Below are 15,702 nucleotides of genomic sequence, written 5' to 3'. Positions count from 1 at the left end.
TGGTCCCCTCTTAGGGACCACTCCAGGGAGTGGGTTACAGTGCAGACACGTGGGGCTCAGTCGGGAGGGCTGGGGAGGCCCCGCTGGACCATCCTGGATGTTGACAGTTTCCCGGAGGAAACTACAGTCTCCAATGAGGCTAGTGAGGAGGGAGCAGCCTTTCCATTTTGGACAGTTCGGTCCTGCCACCGCCCAAGCTGGGGTGGGTGAGAAGATGCCCCGGGGTTGTCCGTCGGCGACCCGTTTGACCGTGTCTGCTACAGAGCAGGCAGGGCAGTGCCTGGTCCTCAGCGCCTGCCCCATCCTCACCGCCTCCCTGGCTGGTCACAAAGGACCATCTTCCAGGCAGACCTTGGGACAACCGTCCACCAGGCTTACCGCCCACATTTGTTTCTCGGAGGCCCCCCTTGCCCAGCCCTAGGAGAGAGAAACGGGGACCTGGACCTTCCTCCTGGGAAGACAGGCGTGAGCAGGCCCTGTGCCCACCCAGGCCCTGTCTCTGAGCAGTTGGCGCATTCTGTGCTGAGATCCCGACAGCGGCCCTGGGTTTTCCCTCGACTGCCGTTTTCCGGCCCTCTCCCCTCCATGGTCCCCACTTGTTTACTTTCCTGTGCTTTCAATAGCCCAGGACAGAGCGCGCCAGCCTTGAGTGTTGTTTGGGGCTGGACGGAACCGAGGCACGGCCTCACCGTTGTGTTATTCTCATGCTGCTTCCACTTTGCTCAGCACGCTGTGTTTGTTGGAGCCGAGCCAGCCTCGGGACCGTCTTCCCACTGGAGCTGCCCGGGGAAGCGCCGTGGCCCAGGTCTGCACTCTGGGGGCTAGTGCGCGCCCCAGCCTCTGGGGCCCGGTGGAGGTAGGGCTGGACGTCGGTGCTGGGGGTGGATGGTGGCACCAAACCCCCTTGTCACTGGGCCAATCGGCTGTGCTCTGGGGGCTGTGGGATGTTCTCCCACCTGAGTCCAGCCCCGGCAGTGCCTGCCGTGATGGGGTCACTGGCTGCGGGGAGGTGGGGGGTGTGTCCCCTGAGCACATCTGCCCTGAGGCAGACTAGCCGGGCAGACACGGGTTACTCAGCGCCTCCAAAGTCACCGACAGGAAACCAGCCACTTGAGAAGGAAGCTTGGCTTTTCTGGGCTTTGGAGAAAATAGTGACGCATCGGAATTCCCAAAACCAATAGGCTGCTGGTGGGGGTGTTTTTCCCATACAAACAAAAAGTAGAACTCAGGGGTGATGGGAAACTTTTACCTTGGCTAGACTGCAGGGGCGGGGCTTCCCGAGAAGCCTGGTCAAAAGGCAGAGGAGGCCGGGAGCTCGCCACACTGCTGCCCATCGCGCTCCTGCCCTGCCACGCTCCTGTCCATTGCGCTTCTGTCCATCACACCCCCGCCCTGCTGCCAGCCCCTCGAGCAGCAGAGCTGAGGATGCGAGAGACACCATGTGCAGCCGCCCTGCAGGGCTTCCTGCGGTACCTCCACCCCAGCCGGGCAGGCCGGAGACGGGTGGCCTCTGTCGAAAAGCACCTATGTGCTTGCGGCACCGCCCTGTGGACACACATCCGAAGCCTCGTGTGCAAGAGCAAGGTGGGCCTGCGGGTGGGCCGGGGATTCCGGGGTGGGTGGTGCCAGGCAGGGTCCCTGCCGCCCGGTGTCGGGCTCTGTTCCCCTCCCTGTCCCTCTCCTGGTTGGCTGGGGCTGGGCTGTGTGTGCCAGTCTCTGTCCTGGGAAGAGGAGAGGGGAGAGGGGCTTAGTGATTACCGTTCTTTGGAGGGAAAGGAAAGGTATCTTTCTGCTGCCGTGTCTCCCTATTTACAACTGCCAGATGTGGAGGGAAACCGTCCCTTTCTTTGGGAGTAGGAAGAACCATGCCTGCCCCCTTCCTTCCTGGGCGGCCAGGACATGGGAGCTGGGGGTGAGGGACCAGCAGTGCGCGTCCTTCCCTCCCGCCACACCTGGTCTGGTTGAGAGCTGGGAGCTCCACTGGCCCCAGAGCTGTGAGGGCCCTGGTGTCACCCCCCTGCACGCACCCTCCCCCAGAGGAGGTGTGACCCCAGCTGGGTGTCGGGAAGCACCATGTGGGAGTGTTCTGTGACTGCTCTCTGCTCACAGAACTGCCCCTCAGGGTGGGGTCCCCACAGTCCAGGAGTGTGGCCCCCGAGACCCTCCTGGAAGAGGAGGAGAACCTGTCACCACACGGCCCAGGAGGGAGATGCTCTGCCTCCCTCTGTTTGTCTGTGTCAGTCTGTCCATGCATTTCAGATCCTTGCGAATGGTACCCAGTAGGATCTAGAGGGGAGGTGAGGAAGGCTCACCCCCAGGAGTACCTGTGATGACCTCTGTGCCGAGCGGGGGCAGGGGGAGGGCCTGGGTGCACACACCTGAGAGGTAGGGCTTCGGGGCCTCGCTTTCCAGCTGCGTCTCCTGCACACGGCCCAGGTGGCTGTCTCCTCTCGGGTCCCTTGTAGTGGATAAACAGGCGATGGCTGTCCTGAGCACGCTGTGCGCAGTACCGCCATGTGTTGGGGTGGGGTGCACGCGTGTGCAGCACTCATGAAGTGTGGTCCTGCTCTTAAGCAACTTTCTAGTAGCAGAAATGAACCATCACCCAAAGCAAGCGATGAAATCCCGGGGCACTGTGCAAGGAGTGCCAGGTTATGTGGTGGCTCCCTGACCTCGCTTCATACCAGAATCACCTGGGCAGGTTTTGGTTGTGCTGCTGTCAGTTCTGCGGAGACTGGGGAGGTATTTCTTTAACAAGAGCTCCCAGGTGCTTATTTGTCCAGCCCAACCCGCTGGTATAGAACATGCGCTCCCCAGAACAGGGGAAATGGAGCCCTTGTGGACAGGGGACACGCAGCCTGACCAGGAAGGTCAGGGCATCTTACAGCAGCACAGTCAGGTGACACTAAACAGCAGGGTGCCGAGGACCGGCGCTCAGACAGCGCTCTATGGGATAGAAGCGAGAGGGGCTGCAGGGAGCCTTTGTCCAGCCCCCTCGCCAGTGGCATGATTTGGAGCTGGGCTCCGGGTCCTTCTGGGCCTGACTCTGAGCCATGGGCCCAGCCTGGACTGGAGACCCCGCCTGCACAGGCTCCCACAGCCAGAGCTCGGGGCAGTGTCCCCAGCTCTTGGATGACACACCCCCAGGAAGATGCTTTTGAAATCGGGCTTCCCAAAGTGTCTAAATCAACTGTTCAGCCTCCTCCGAGCCACGTGAAGCACCTCTGATGCCGGAGGTGGGGGCAGGGAGCAGGACGGCAGGGCTGCCAGCACTGATGGTAGCTCCCATTGGGAAGGCACCGGAGGAGCAGGGTACAGTCCCCGAGCTGTTGCTGACTCATCCCGGGGGCAAGCCTGGGCTACAGGCAGCAAAGGTCTGGGGGCAGGAGGGCTCTGAGGTGCCGGGGGCTTCTAGCAGGTCCTCTCCTCTCTCAGGACCCCTCTTGGTCTCTGGATAGCGGTGCTGGCCAAGGTCTGGCTCCGATTCGACTTAGACATGGAGAAGTAGCAGGCTTGGGCCGCTGCCCGGCCAGGCCTCTGCACAGACCCCAGGGCATCTGATAATCATGGCCCCTTGCTTTCAGCTGGACCCCCAGGCCCTGCAGGACAGAGACTGGCAGCGGACCATCATCGCCATGAATGGGGTATGTACCCATGGGGCTGTGTTGGCACCCGCTTCTTGCCGAAGGCTGGGGTGGTCCCAGTCTCTTCCAAAACAGTCAGAAGGAGGCTGAGCCTGAGCCGGTGTCTCAGGGGGAATGTGGCTGGAGGAGGCAGAGGCACTGTGGGGCAGAATCGCTGTGTGCAGGCAGGAGTCCGCCTGGTGGCTGGAGTGCAGTCACCCGCCAGGCACTGAGCATCCCTCCTCAAATGGCAATCCAGTGGCATCATGCGGACAGACAGGGCCTTGACCCTGGGGTCTGCCCGTAGAAACTAAGACCCCTGATTAGCCTTCAGTTCCCCAGAAGGATTTTTTTTTTAACATCTTTATTGGAGTATAATTGCTTTACAATGGTGTGTTAGTTTCTGCTTTATAACAAAGTGAATCAGTTATACATACACATATGTCCCCATATCTCTTCCCTCTTGCGTCTCCCTCCCTCCCACCCTCCCTATCCCACCCCTCTAGGTGGTCACAAAGCACCGAGCTGATCTCCCTGTGCTGTGCGGCTGCTTCCCACTAGCTATCTATTTTACGTTTGGTAGTGTATATATGTCCATGCCACTCTGCCCCAGAAGGATTTAGACCTTAAAAAGAAAAACTACTACCACACACCACAAAAAGTCTGGGCATGTAGGACAAAATGTTACCATTTGATAGATAATTCATCTTTTTGTTATATTATTCTCTAGTGTTTTGTTATTGTTGTTAGAATTATATAAGAAAGAGAAGCAATGGGGTCGTTGGGGGAGGTTCTGCAGAAGCTGGTCCTTAGATCACCCTGACCATTCCTGGCTCTTGCTGAGTTGGACTAGGGGCCACCCCACACCTGGACCTTACCCTGCTCACCCGGGGTGGGGGGTGGATAGAATTGCTGAGATCCCGGGGCCCCTGGAAACACAGGCTGTGAGGACCAGGAGGGTGAGAGGGTCATGCCCCCTCCACCTGCAGATTGAAGTGAAGCTGTCAGTCAAGTTCACCAGCAGAGAGTTCAGCTTGAAAAGGATGCCTTCCCGAAAACAGACGGGCGTCTTCGGAGTCAAGATCGCCGTGGTCACCAAGTGAGTGGTGAGGGGTTGGGGCTCATGCGTCTCTGGTCCCTAAGGACAAAGGGCACCCCCTCCCCAGGTGTTTCTGGAGGAAAGAGCAGGTGTGGGTCTCCTACTCTGTGCACAGTCACTGCACGGGGATGCCTCCCAGGCCCTCGGAGCACTGTGCTCCATGTTTACCATGAAAGGTGTCCCCGTAAGCTCAGAGGCGTCCCACCCGCTTCCTGTGCTGCCCGCGGAGCTGCGCTCGGCAGGGTTTTCTTCCCTCCCTCGGAATTTGTCACGATCAGGCCTCCTGTTCAATGATGGAAACGCTGCCCCTTTGTCACGGGTCCGTTGCCAGGAGAAGCTTGTGTGTAGGTTTGAGGGCAGTTCTCAGGGACACAGGCCGCCTCCTGCCAGAATCCATTCGCTTCCCCGATTTGGAATCTGGCCGGGCCCTGACCTCGCTGGTCGTCAGGCAGGGACCTGCGTCAGACGCTCCCTGGACACCTTTTGTGTCCAAACACTGCTCCCTGCTCCCGGCTGCACCCCAGTCGTCCCCCCCAGCACCTCCGGGTGGCTCAGGGCGGGAGCAGAGAGCACTGTCAGCAGGTGCCCCAGAGAAGCACTGCTTGTGAGACTGTCTAGGGACAGAGCTTTGCCGGGCTCCCGCATATGCAGTCACTAACCTAGACTGAAGCTGACCCTCCAGACGGCAAGTCTCCTGTGTTTGAAGTGCTCTTACCCTGGTGTCCTGCCTGGAGCTACTGGAATTGTCCGTTGTTACGACGTGGAAGAGAAAAGTGTTAGAATCACAGGAGTCTGAGCACTGGCGTGAGGCAGCCCCATGGAGCTGGTCCTCTGGCCCGGCTGCCTGCCGGGCTTAGGGCTCACCTCTGCCCCAGGCCTGAAGGGGTCAGGATTTTCCTCTCGCACAGCAGGTAGGGGGCAGGGCTGAGACCGGGTCCCCTGACCCGACTCGGAGACCAGACCGCTTTCCAGGACCCTTGCAGTCACCTGTTAACCCAGGGCTGGGATCTTTTAACTGACTTCCAGTGGCTGACCTCAGTTAGAAAAGCCTCCTGACTGTCCCTCAGAGGTCGTGTGTGACTTGTAGGGTGTCCAGCCATCTGGGGCTGTTGGAAAGGCCCCGATAAGATATAAGCAGTGATAATTGTGAGATCTCAGAACAGAGAGACAACACACAGAAGGCTCTGGGTGTGCCCAAACCTGGGTGCTGCAGGTGTGCAGAGAGGTGCGGGGATCAGCCCCACTGCAGCCCGAGCCAGGGCTGCCAGGCACTGAGGGCATCCCCTCCCCTGCAGGAGGGAGCGTTCCAAGGTGCCCTACATCGTGCGCCAGTGCGTGGAGGAGATCGAACGCCGGGGCATGGAGGAAGTGGGCATCTACCGCGTGTCCGGAGTGGCCACCGACATCCAGGCACTGAAGGCGGCTTTTGACGTCAGTGAGTGTCAGGCTGGGCAGTGCGGGATGGTGGTGTGGGCACAGTGCCCAAGCCGAGATCCCGGCATGCCCGTTTATGTTACAACGAGAAGGAAATGGCACTGTGGGAGGAGGTTCTGCACAAGCCAGTTCTTAACCCGTCCTGACCACACGGGCATGGCTCTTGTGGAGCTGGACCAGGGGCTTCCGTGGGGGCGGCCCCATCTTGCACCAGGGCTCCTCCTGCTTGCCCCCGGCCGGGAGTGGAAAAGAGGTGCCAACCGAAGCCCAGGGGTCAGTGCATCTGGCTGCAGAGAAGCCGGTGGAACAGCCCCAATTGCCAGATAAGGACACGAGACCCCAGAGGGTCCTGGAAGTGGAAGAGGGCAGAGCCGGGACTTCGGCCTGGCCTGGAGCCCTGGACGTGTGGGCCCAGCCACAGTTACAGCTCCCTTTGGGTGGCCAGCATGGGCCCGGCCTGTGGCTCAGAGGGTAGAAGCGACTTGGGGTCCACTGTGGGCCTTGTTCTACGTCTGTGCTCTCTCCAGACAACAAGGATGTGTCGGTGATGATGAGCGAGATGGACGTGAACGCCATTGCCGGGACGCTGAAGCTCTACTTCCGAGAGCTGCCTGAGCCCCTCTTTACCGACGAGTTCTACCCCAACTTCGCCGAGGGCATCGGTGAGTGAGGGGGGTCAGGGGCGAGGTGAGGGAGCCCGAGTTTCAGCCCAAACCCTGCGTGTGGCGGAGGACCGAGAACCAAGCCGGTCCCGAGAGGCCTCTGCCCATCCTCAGCGGACTGCCCGCTGTCCCGGTCCCTCCACGTCGCCCGAGAGGCTGCAGCAGCTGGCGCTGCTGTGGACACGGCTGGGTGCGGGGTCCTGGAGGCCACTGTCCTCCTCATCTACCCCAGGTCCTGGCCCCGTCAAGCAGGGCTTCAAGCCCGACCTGACCCCCAGTCCACCTGGAGGGTGGGGGGCGCTGGTGCATGGGCCCCCTCCAGGGCCGTTCAACAGAGGACCTGGCCCCCTGGGTGCACAGGGTGATGTGATGAGGGGACCTGGGGGCCTCACGGCCCTCCTGCTTGTCACTCTTCCTGCTTCCTCCTGGCTTCCCCTGCCTTGGGCTCTTCCGAACAGGAGGCGGGAACGGCCGAGTGTGCCAGGAGGGCAGCTGTGCCCGGCGCCTCCTGCCGCTGGTCCCTTTGGTGCTGTTGACCCCTTTGAGATTCAGAAAAGGCGTCCAGGGTGGCTAGCTCCCCACCCCAGCTCCCACTACAGCATCCTCAGTGGGGGCCAGTGCTGTGAGGTAGGACGGTGACGGCCCTGGGCTGTCCTGTGTCCTCCAACACGGGCCCTGGGAGAGGCCTCCAGCCCATGCTTGTGACCCTGAGAAGTAACCGCTCCGCGCCCCCTGCAGCTCTCTCAGACCCCGTGGCAAAGGAGAGCTGCATGCTTAACCTGCTGCTGTCACTCCCGGAGGCCAACCTCCTGACATTCCTCTTCCTTCTGGACCACCTGAAAAGGTAACGCCAGCTCCTATGTGGAGGCTCAGGGCTCCGGGACCCCCAAAGGCAGCAATGGGGGGGGTCCTCCGTGCTCCACTGTCTCCCCGGTGTCAGACTCCCCGGCACCCAGGGCCTTCTCTCTACACCTGCCCCGGTCTGTGGTTGTCCCCTCTGGGTACCAGAGCCACTGCCACCCCCATCCCGCTCTGCCACGGCGAGTGGTGTGCTCAGATCACCACCACCACCGCCCCCCATCCATCCCAGAACCGGCCCCTCCACCTGGTGGCCTTGAGCACTCTTCGTCCCGGGCCCCTCTGACCCAGAAGAGCCAGGGTGGGGTCTGCTTTCTGCACAGCTGGGGCTGAGCCCTTCCTCCCGGGGTGGCCTGGGTCCCTGCCCACGTCCATCCTCAAGGTGGTGTCACAGCAGCACCCGCTCTTCTGCCTCGGCCCTCCGCAGGGTGGCAGAAAAGGAGACAGTGAACAAGATGTCCCTGCACAACCTCGCCACGGTGTTCGGCCCCACGCTGCTCCGGCCCTCGGACAAGGAGAGCAAGCTCCCCCCCAACCCCAGCCAACCCATCTCCATGACCGACAGCTGGTCCCTGGAGGTCATGTCCCAGGTACGATGGCCCTTGCCACCCGGCCTTACGCAGGTGGCCTCTGTCTACCCCTCCCTGCGTCCTGCCGGTGGTTCCCACCGAGTTGTGCAGGGTGGGTGTCCAAGGTTTAGAGAGGGACTTGTCCAGGGCCACGAGGCAGGGAGGAGTGGGGAGGACCCAGGCCACCGCTTTCTCCTCTGTACCTTTGTGGGGTTTCTCAGGGCCCGCCCCACCTGGCCGTCCTCCAGGGGCAACCAGATCTCTTGCTATGAGAGGCTTGTGTCACCAGCAGGGCCCTCGGGGCTCTGCTGGAAAGGCCTCTTCTCTGAGCCGCTGTCCCCTCCTGCTCTGCCCGGCAGGTCCAGGTGCTGCTGTACTTCCTGCAACTGGAGGCCATTCCTGCCCCAGACAGCAAGAGACAGAGCATCCTCTTCTCCACCGAAGTCTAAAGGCCCAACTCCACCTCCAAAATGGCGGCAGAACGGCCTGGGAACCTCCTAGGGAAACGGGCTATCCACAGAGCAGGAACCCAACCTTCTAGAGGAGTCATTAGGCCACCCCCCAGGGCCAGGTTGCTGCCAAGAGACAACTACCCAAGGCAAAAGTCCAAGTGGCCTGGGCAGTTCCAGGCCCACCTTCGGTGGGGCCTGGGAACTCTGGGCTGGCCTCAGACTGTGATTTTCTACGCCGCCACCAGAGGGCGCCCCAAGCCAGCCCTCGTGTCTCCGGTCACGGGCCTGGGCGGGACCAGGCAAAGGGAGTGGTATTTACGCATTTAACTTATGAGAGTTTAAAGATTTCTACTGGATCACCTGTCGAGATGCACCCTCTCCAGGGAGAAGGGAACAGGAGCAGATTCCCTTGGTATCGTGTCTTGAATAAATACTGCTGCTGCTTCGTGCCCAGGGGCCAGGCCCTGTCCAGCGTGGGTGGGGGCGTTTCGATTTCCCAGACTTAGAAATTCGACTCCTGTTTGTAACAGGTTTGAAAAGCTAAATCTACACTGTGTAGCGCTTGACCCCTTTCACCTCCTTTCTTCTTTCTTTCTAGAAGGATTTGTGCAGAAATGGGTCTTCTTCCTGTTCTATCCTGTTGCTTTGTTTTTGCTGATCACGTGCCCCTCGGAAGGCAGCTCCCTGCGGAGCTGCGTAATGTCCAGGACCGGACACCAGGGTAGGGAGGCCCAGGCTGCGCACTTTATGGCTGGTTGTCTAGGGAGAGTGATCCTGTTCACCATCCCGACTACCCCACCGGGCACGCACTCTCCTCATCAGCTCAGAAACGCCTTGATCTCTGGCCTCCTCCGGCCTGTGGCCCATCTACCCCCAAATCTCCCTTCCCCTAATCGTGTCCCGCCCCCCCCCCCCCCCAAGATCGCTTCATTCCTCACTCTTTGCTACACACACTCAGCAAACTTTTGTAAAGTTTTCCTCTGGGCGGCGGCAGCTTACCGACAGCTTGTTTTAAACTTTGATCTGAATAGCCTTTTGATACTTGAATATTTTTAAGTTTTATACATAGTTTCTAATTTTTTTCCTAACAGATTCAGATTCCTAATAAGATATTAGAATGTACTCTGTGGACAATCTATGTCCCAGCGGCATCTCGTCTTCCTCTAAGCGCCAGCTCTGTTTCCAGCAGGAGCCACTTCTGAAGTCTCCTGAGCATCTGGAATTGGGGTTGGGGGGGAATTAGGAACAGGCTGGGCCGAGGGTAGGGGCTCCCATCCCGAAGCAGGTGGAAGGACAGAGCCCCCCACGCTCCACACACCTGTGCGGAAGCCAGCATGCGCCTGGTAACCCTCCTGACCATCTGACTTAGAGGAAAGAGAACTGGGGAAACCACTAAGTATTTTGAAGAAACAAGTCTGTGAAGAATTGCATCACTTTTTTCAAAAAAGGGATGAGGGCGAGGAGAGAAGAAACTTCCATGCTGGACTTGCAGGAAGAGAGGATGTAGCTGAACCGGAGGAGGGAAGCGGTGGCATCACTCAGGAAAAGGCGTTTGCTTGTCACGCGATTAGACCAGTAACAGGTAGCACTGTCCAAGACCCTTCCCATGTCCCTGGCGGGGTGGGAAGGCTCAGCTGGTGTGTCAGCGGGCTGCTCCTGCCCGAGGTCACGGCACACAGGGGGCCACGTGCCCCCCCAACTCTACCCTCTGCTCACGGACCTGCGGAGCCAGGGACAGAAAAAGAAGTCACTCGAAGGTCTTAAGTCTGCATACTGTATTTATTTAGTTGTACTTTTTTCTTGTGAGGAGAGCAGACCCACAGTTTTAAAGCAGTGCTGCTCTCCTGGGGGATGAGGGCGGGGAGCAGGGTCTTCTGTGCTTTGCACGTCTCTGGGATCCATGGGTTTCCCGGGCCTCCAGTCCCTGGCCTCTTCTGGCCTGGCTTCCCATCCCCGTCTGGCCCTGCAGGGGGAACACACTTTACTTAGAAAAGCTAGACCTGGCCCCGGTTTCTTTTTCCCTGGAGTCTCATGATTTGCGTCTGTCGCATTGAAACTGGAAAGCAATCTCTCAGTGTCTGTGCCAATTTTCGTTCCCTCCCCCCATCTCCTTCGTCTATTTGCTTTTTATTTATGTAGGATACGTGGTGTTTAGTGATGGAACGACCACTCTTTCTTGTTCAGCTGTCAAAGCACTCCTTTGCCGAGCCTCAGTGGTGGTGGTCGCTTTGGGTCGCTGGGCGCCCCTGTCGTCCGTCTGACACTCAGGCCTGAGGGTCGGCAAAGCCGGTGGGCAGGTGATTACCTGGAGGCCAGACGTGACCTTCCACAAGGCTCAGCCGCTGGACTTGGCAACGAGAAGTGATGCCTTGCCGTCTGGGCCCTAGGTCTGGGTCTGGAGCCTGAGCAGAGGGCAGCCCAGCCTCGGGCTGCAGGTGGCAGGCAGTCTCTCCGCAGCCACATGTCTGAGTTTGAGCTCGGCCGTGTCTGTACCACCACAGGGGAAAGGACAGCTGCCACTTTCATTAAAGTTCCCCGAGACGACTTGTGTCAGTGGTGATGGCTGCAGTAGAAAGAAACACCGTGATCAGAGCCTCTGGGAGCATCCCCGGAGCCACTGGGTTGGGGCTGAGGGTGGGCATTGGAGCTGGAAGAAGCAGCAGGTGGTATGGAGAGGTGGGTGTCCAGGAGGCCTCCCTGAGGGTAGTGGGCACTGCTGGGGACAGCCCAGGCCACCCACTTGCCCACAGGCAGTCGCCCCGCTGAGCATGGGGCCGTCTGGTTTGGGACGAACGGCAGAGGGGACACCAGCCGTGCCAAGCCCGGGGGCAGGGAGGGCTCCAGCCCCACAGAGCCTAGCCCCGCACGAGCCCCTCAGCCTCTGTGGTTTCCGGTGGTGCTGCCAGGTGTGGCCTTTCTGTTGCCAGCAGACGGGACATGGGTCACTCTTAGCCGTCACCAGTCTTGCCCACAGAAAAAGCCACCCAGCTTATAGGGAAGCCACGCCCGGGTGGAGAGGGGTGTGCAAGGTGGGCTCTGCTGATGCAGCTTGGGACGAGCTAGGGCCACACCCACTCGGACCCCAATTGCCGTGCTCGGTGCCTGTCGGCCATCACCCCGAGGCTCCCCCAGGGTCTTCATGTACACCATGCCATCTGCCCACCTGACACCTGCTGATAAGGAAAGGGCTGCCACTGGCCCTCCTCCAAGTATTTGGCCCCTAAAAGGCTACTTAGCTCTCTCTATCCCTACCTTCCTATTGGAAAATCTGTTCCAAAAAAAGCAAAAGCCCCATTGCATCTCTTACTAGGAGTTGATTTGGGGGCAAGCTGATTGTCCCCATGTTCCTGAGAGCAGGGGCTGTGTCCAGCCAAGCCCAGGCCAGTGGCATGGCCCAGGGAGCCAGACCGTTCACTGTTGTGGAATTTGAGGTCTTACACCTCAAAGACCCTCAGAGGCCTCTTAATCCAATCCCTTTACTTGGTAGGTGGGTAAACAGGTGCTCAAAGGCCTCCCCACACACCCGGTGTCCAGAGTTGGTTGAAGAACAGAGGCTGGGATCTTGGTGTCTTGATCCCTATAGGCTGGCTCCCTTTCTGCTGGACTGGACATGGCCAGCTGAGCAGGCCCTGCGCCGAGGCCCAGCGTCACACACATACCCTGGGCAGATGAAGGAGGGCAGGATTTTGTGTAGAAATCCCAGAAGAGCTTGTATACCTGCCCCCACAAAAAAGGATGCCCAGTTGCCTTAAACGGAAGCATTTCTATGATGAAGCTAATGATGAGCTGTCACAAACAGCTCCGGAAAAATAAACAGAAAAAGTGAGGGGGCGACAGACACACCAGCTCTTGAAGAGGCCCAAATGGCCTCCCAGAGCAGCTGCCGTGGGTCAATGGGCAGGATCGGTCCTGAGAGTCACCTCTGGGTGAGAGAGCTGTCAGACCAGGGGAGAGAGCCCTGCGTCACCCCAGCTCTCCCAGGGTGGGAAGCCAGACGGCATGACAGACAGGTAGCACGTAAACGGTTTCCTGGAAGATGGAGCCCTGCTGCGTCTCTCAGGTGTGTCTGGGTTGGGAAGGAAACCAGCTGCTTGGGGGACCGAGGCTGCTCCTCTGCATGTCACCAGATGAGATGCACCAAGTGCCTGGCCGGACCTCATAGGCCACGTGTCCCAAGACGGGCCTTCTCAGGGCCTCTCTGGCCAGTTCTGCCAAGTCACCAAGGGCTCAGTCCACACACCGGCTCCTTTCCGTCCCCCTCCTGTAGGTGGAACCTGGCAGACCTGACCAGAAACTCTCTCTTGGGGTTTTCAGTCACTTGGTGGAAATGAGCCCAGCAGCTGGGGATGGGGAGGTTCAAATGGGATTCTGGCCGAGAAAGGGCCCTGAGGAGCATGGTCTACGTGGGCTCAGGTCCTGAGCCACTGCCAGCTGAGCAGCCCCGGGAAGAGGGGGCACCAGGATGGTGGCTGCCACAGACGTGGGGCTTCCCCGGGGCTCGAGGGCTTGAATGACCCCTGGGGGTGGGCCTCCCAAGCCCAAGGCCTGGCCCCAGGGCCAGCGTGGGAAACCGGGCCTCATGCAGAGGGAAACAGATGCTGCAGCTGCTTGTTTAAATAAAACCACCACTTAAAAACTGCCTTAAAAAAAAATTAAAAAAAAAAAAAAAAAAAAAAAAAACTGCCTTGCTGGGTGGCACTGCCCTGGTTCCCTCTGGGGCTCCCTAACCCCCATAAGCCCAGCCTCCCCACTGCCACTGGGCCAGAAGGAGGGAGAAGCAATGGGGAGAGGGGAATGGCTGCTGTTTCTTCTATTTTCTGAAAATAACGTTTCCAGTGTCGGGGTGGCGATCAGAAGTTAGTTGGAACAGGCTACGGCATCTGTGACTTTTGTCTGTGTTCTGCATTAGATAAGCACTCCTGATCTGCATTTCCCAAGCAGGGCCCTTTCATCTGGCGACGGCCAGGAAGAGACTCCTGGGACTCCTGCTCAGTGGGCAGCATCTGCAGGAGCCTGTCCACCCCAGCAGGCTGGCCTCTAGCCCCTGCGTCTCGGCCCACCCAAGCCATCTCATGCTAACCCTGCCTCCAGGTGTTGCCATGCTGGGGTACTAGAGGGTAGTAAATTCCTCCTCCACCAGCTGGAATTGTCCACACCCTCCTTGTGCTCCTTTCTGGCCCCCAGAGTTTTCTAGACTCCACTGCTCCATGGTAGTTATGAACTGAATTGTGTCCCTAAAATTCACATGTTGAAGCCCTAACACCCAGTGTGACCCTGTTCAGAGATTACCTTTTAGGAAGGTAATTAAGGTTAAATGAGGTCATAAGGGTGGAGCCCTAATCTGATATGACTGGTGGCCTTATAAGAAGGGGAAGAGAGGGACTTCCTGGTGGTCCAGTGGTTAGGACTCTGTGCTTTCACTGCCGAGGGCCCTGGGTCGGGGACCTAAGATCCCACAAGCCACGCAGCACGGCTGGCTGAAAAAAAAAAAAAAAAGGAAGAGCACCAGTGATCTCTCTCCACTTCTCACAGAGGAAAGGCCGCATGAGGACACGGAGAGAAGGGGCTCAGCTGCAGTAGAGGCCTCAGGAGGAACCAACCCGCATGGCACATTGACCTTGAGAAAAATTAATGTCTGTTTAAGCCCCTGGTCTGTGATTTATTGTTATGGCGGCCTGAGTCCACTAATACAGTGGCCTTTGGCTATTCTTACGCCTGGATGTGGACCCAAGCGTGGAACTCGAGTCCTCCCCATGCTGCTCCGGGTTAACAACCCTCTTAAAGGGTCCCAGGGTTGTTGACTGATCACACCGAGGGCAGGGGGCCATCACCCTCCTTGTCCAGGCCACACCGGTGAACCTCATGGATAAGCACATTTTGGGGGACCGAGGCTGCTCCTCTGCGTGTCCCCAAATGAGATGCACCAAGTGCCCGGCTGGACCTCACAGGCCACACGTCCCAAGACAGGCCTTCTCAGGGCCTCTGGCCAGTTCAGCCAGGTCACCAAGGGCTCAGTCCGCACACCGACTTCTTTCCGCCCCCCTCCTCAAGTCAACTGGAATCTCTTCCAGTTCACACTTGGCCCGTGGCTCCCCTGGTGACCCAACCACAGCCACCACCTGGGTGCTGGCCAAAAAAAAGGAAGGTGGGGGGCTGTGAGTCCTGAAGATGATTCTTGATTCTCAAAGAGGAGACGTGGGCATGTTTGGAGCCTTGGGGTGTGTGCAGGATTCTCGGGGGACTAGTTTGCAAGGCGGGGGGCACCAGCGGCTGAGGGAGAGGGCCCAGGGTCCAGAGGCCAAGGCTTGGGCAACTCATGCAGCTCCCAGAGCCTCACTTGTAATTTTTTTTTTGGCCACACCGCGCAGCTTGTGGGATCTAGTTCCCGGCCAGGCCCACAGCAGTGAAAGTGTGAGATTGCCAGGGAACTCCCTCCTCACCTGTAAAATCGGGACTTGCTCACTCTGACACTGGGAAGGGGCACACACAGGCTGAGGAGCGCTATTTAAGCCTCAGGCACATTTGGGTGGAATCCCTTTATCCAGCTCATCTTCCCTTGTCTTCCGTGTCCCCACCACGATATGCTGTTGTTTCCTGAGGTCCCCATGGAGCTGAAACAGGAGGCTGCACAAGGGTGACTGCTTTCTGTGGATGGGGACCTAGAGCTGAGAGATGACAGAGGAAGCATTTCCAGAGCCCTTGCCACATGCCAGGACCTGCCCTTGGGACGCTTACAGTCTCTGGGGCCATAGACATTACCGTTTACTAGCCGTGTGATTGCCATGTGCAGAGAAGCATGGTGTCCAGAGGGGCACATATTGGGGTGGGGTGGGGACCTATTATTTAGTTCCCCAGCATCCCTGACTGGTGTGGGAGAATTGCCATTGTTCACAAAAGAACTGGAAGTACAGAGAATTTGAGGGCCATACTCAAGGTCACACAGCTGTCCCGGCCAGAGTTCGGGCTCAAGTCCAGAGACCAGCAGACTTGGTACATGGGTTCCCT

The 15,702-nt window shown here is 58.8% G+C and overlaps 1 protein-coding gene across 2 annotated transcripts in view; it reads left to right on the top strand.

Annotated features, from left to right (window-relative positions):
* Positions 1-11,241, top strand: part of BCR (BCR activator of RhoGEF and GTPase) — a 100,073-nt gene extending 88,832 nt beyond the window's left edge. For both annotated transcript variants that reach the window (XM_067700108.1, XM_067700109.1), the window contains exons 17-23: positions 3,585-3,644; positions 4,613-4,722; positions 6,018-6,157; positions 6,684-6,818; positions 7,557-7,662; positions 8,104-8,266; positions 8,605-11,241. In XM_067700108.1, the coding sequence (XP_067556209.1) occupies positions 3,585-3,644; positions 4,613-4,722; positions 6,018-6,157; positions 6,684-6,818; positions 7,557-7,662; positions 8,104-8,266; positions 8,605-8,694 (804 nt within the window). In that variant the 3' untranslated portion in view covers positions 8,695-11,241. The remainder of the gene's footprint in view (positions 1-3,584; positions 3,645-4,612; positions 4,723-6,017; positions 6,158-6,683; positions 6,819-7,556; positions 7,663-8,103; positions 8,267-8,604) is intronic.
* The last annotated feature ends 4,461 nt before the right edge of the window (positions 11,242-15,702 follow it).

This window comes from Pseudorca crassidens, chromosome 12, assembly GCF_039906515.1.
Source record: "Pseudorca crassidens isolate mPseCra1 chromosome 12, mPseCra1.hap1, whole genome shotgun sequence".
In the NCBI taxonomy this organism is placed as follows: Eukaryota; Metazoa; Chordata; class Mammalia; order Artiodactyla; family Delphinidae; genus Pseudorca; species Pseudorca crassidens.
The sequence above is the reverse complement of the archived record's forward strand: the minus strand, read 5'-3'. Positions and strand labels throughout refer to the sequence as shown.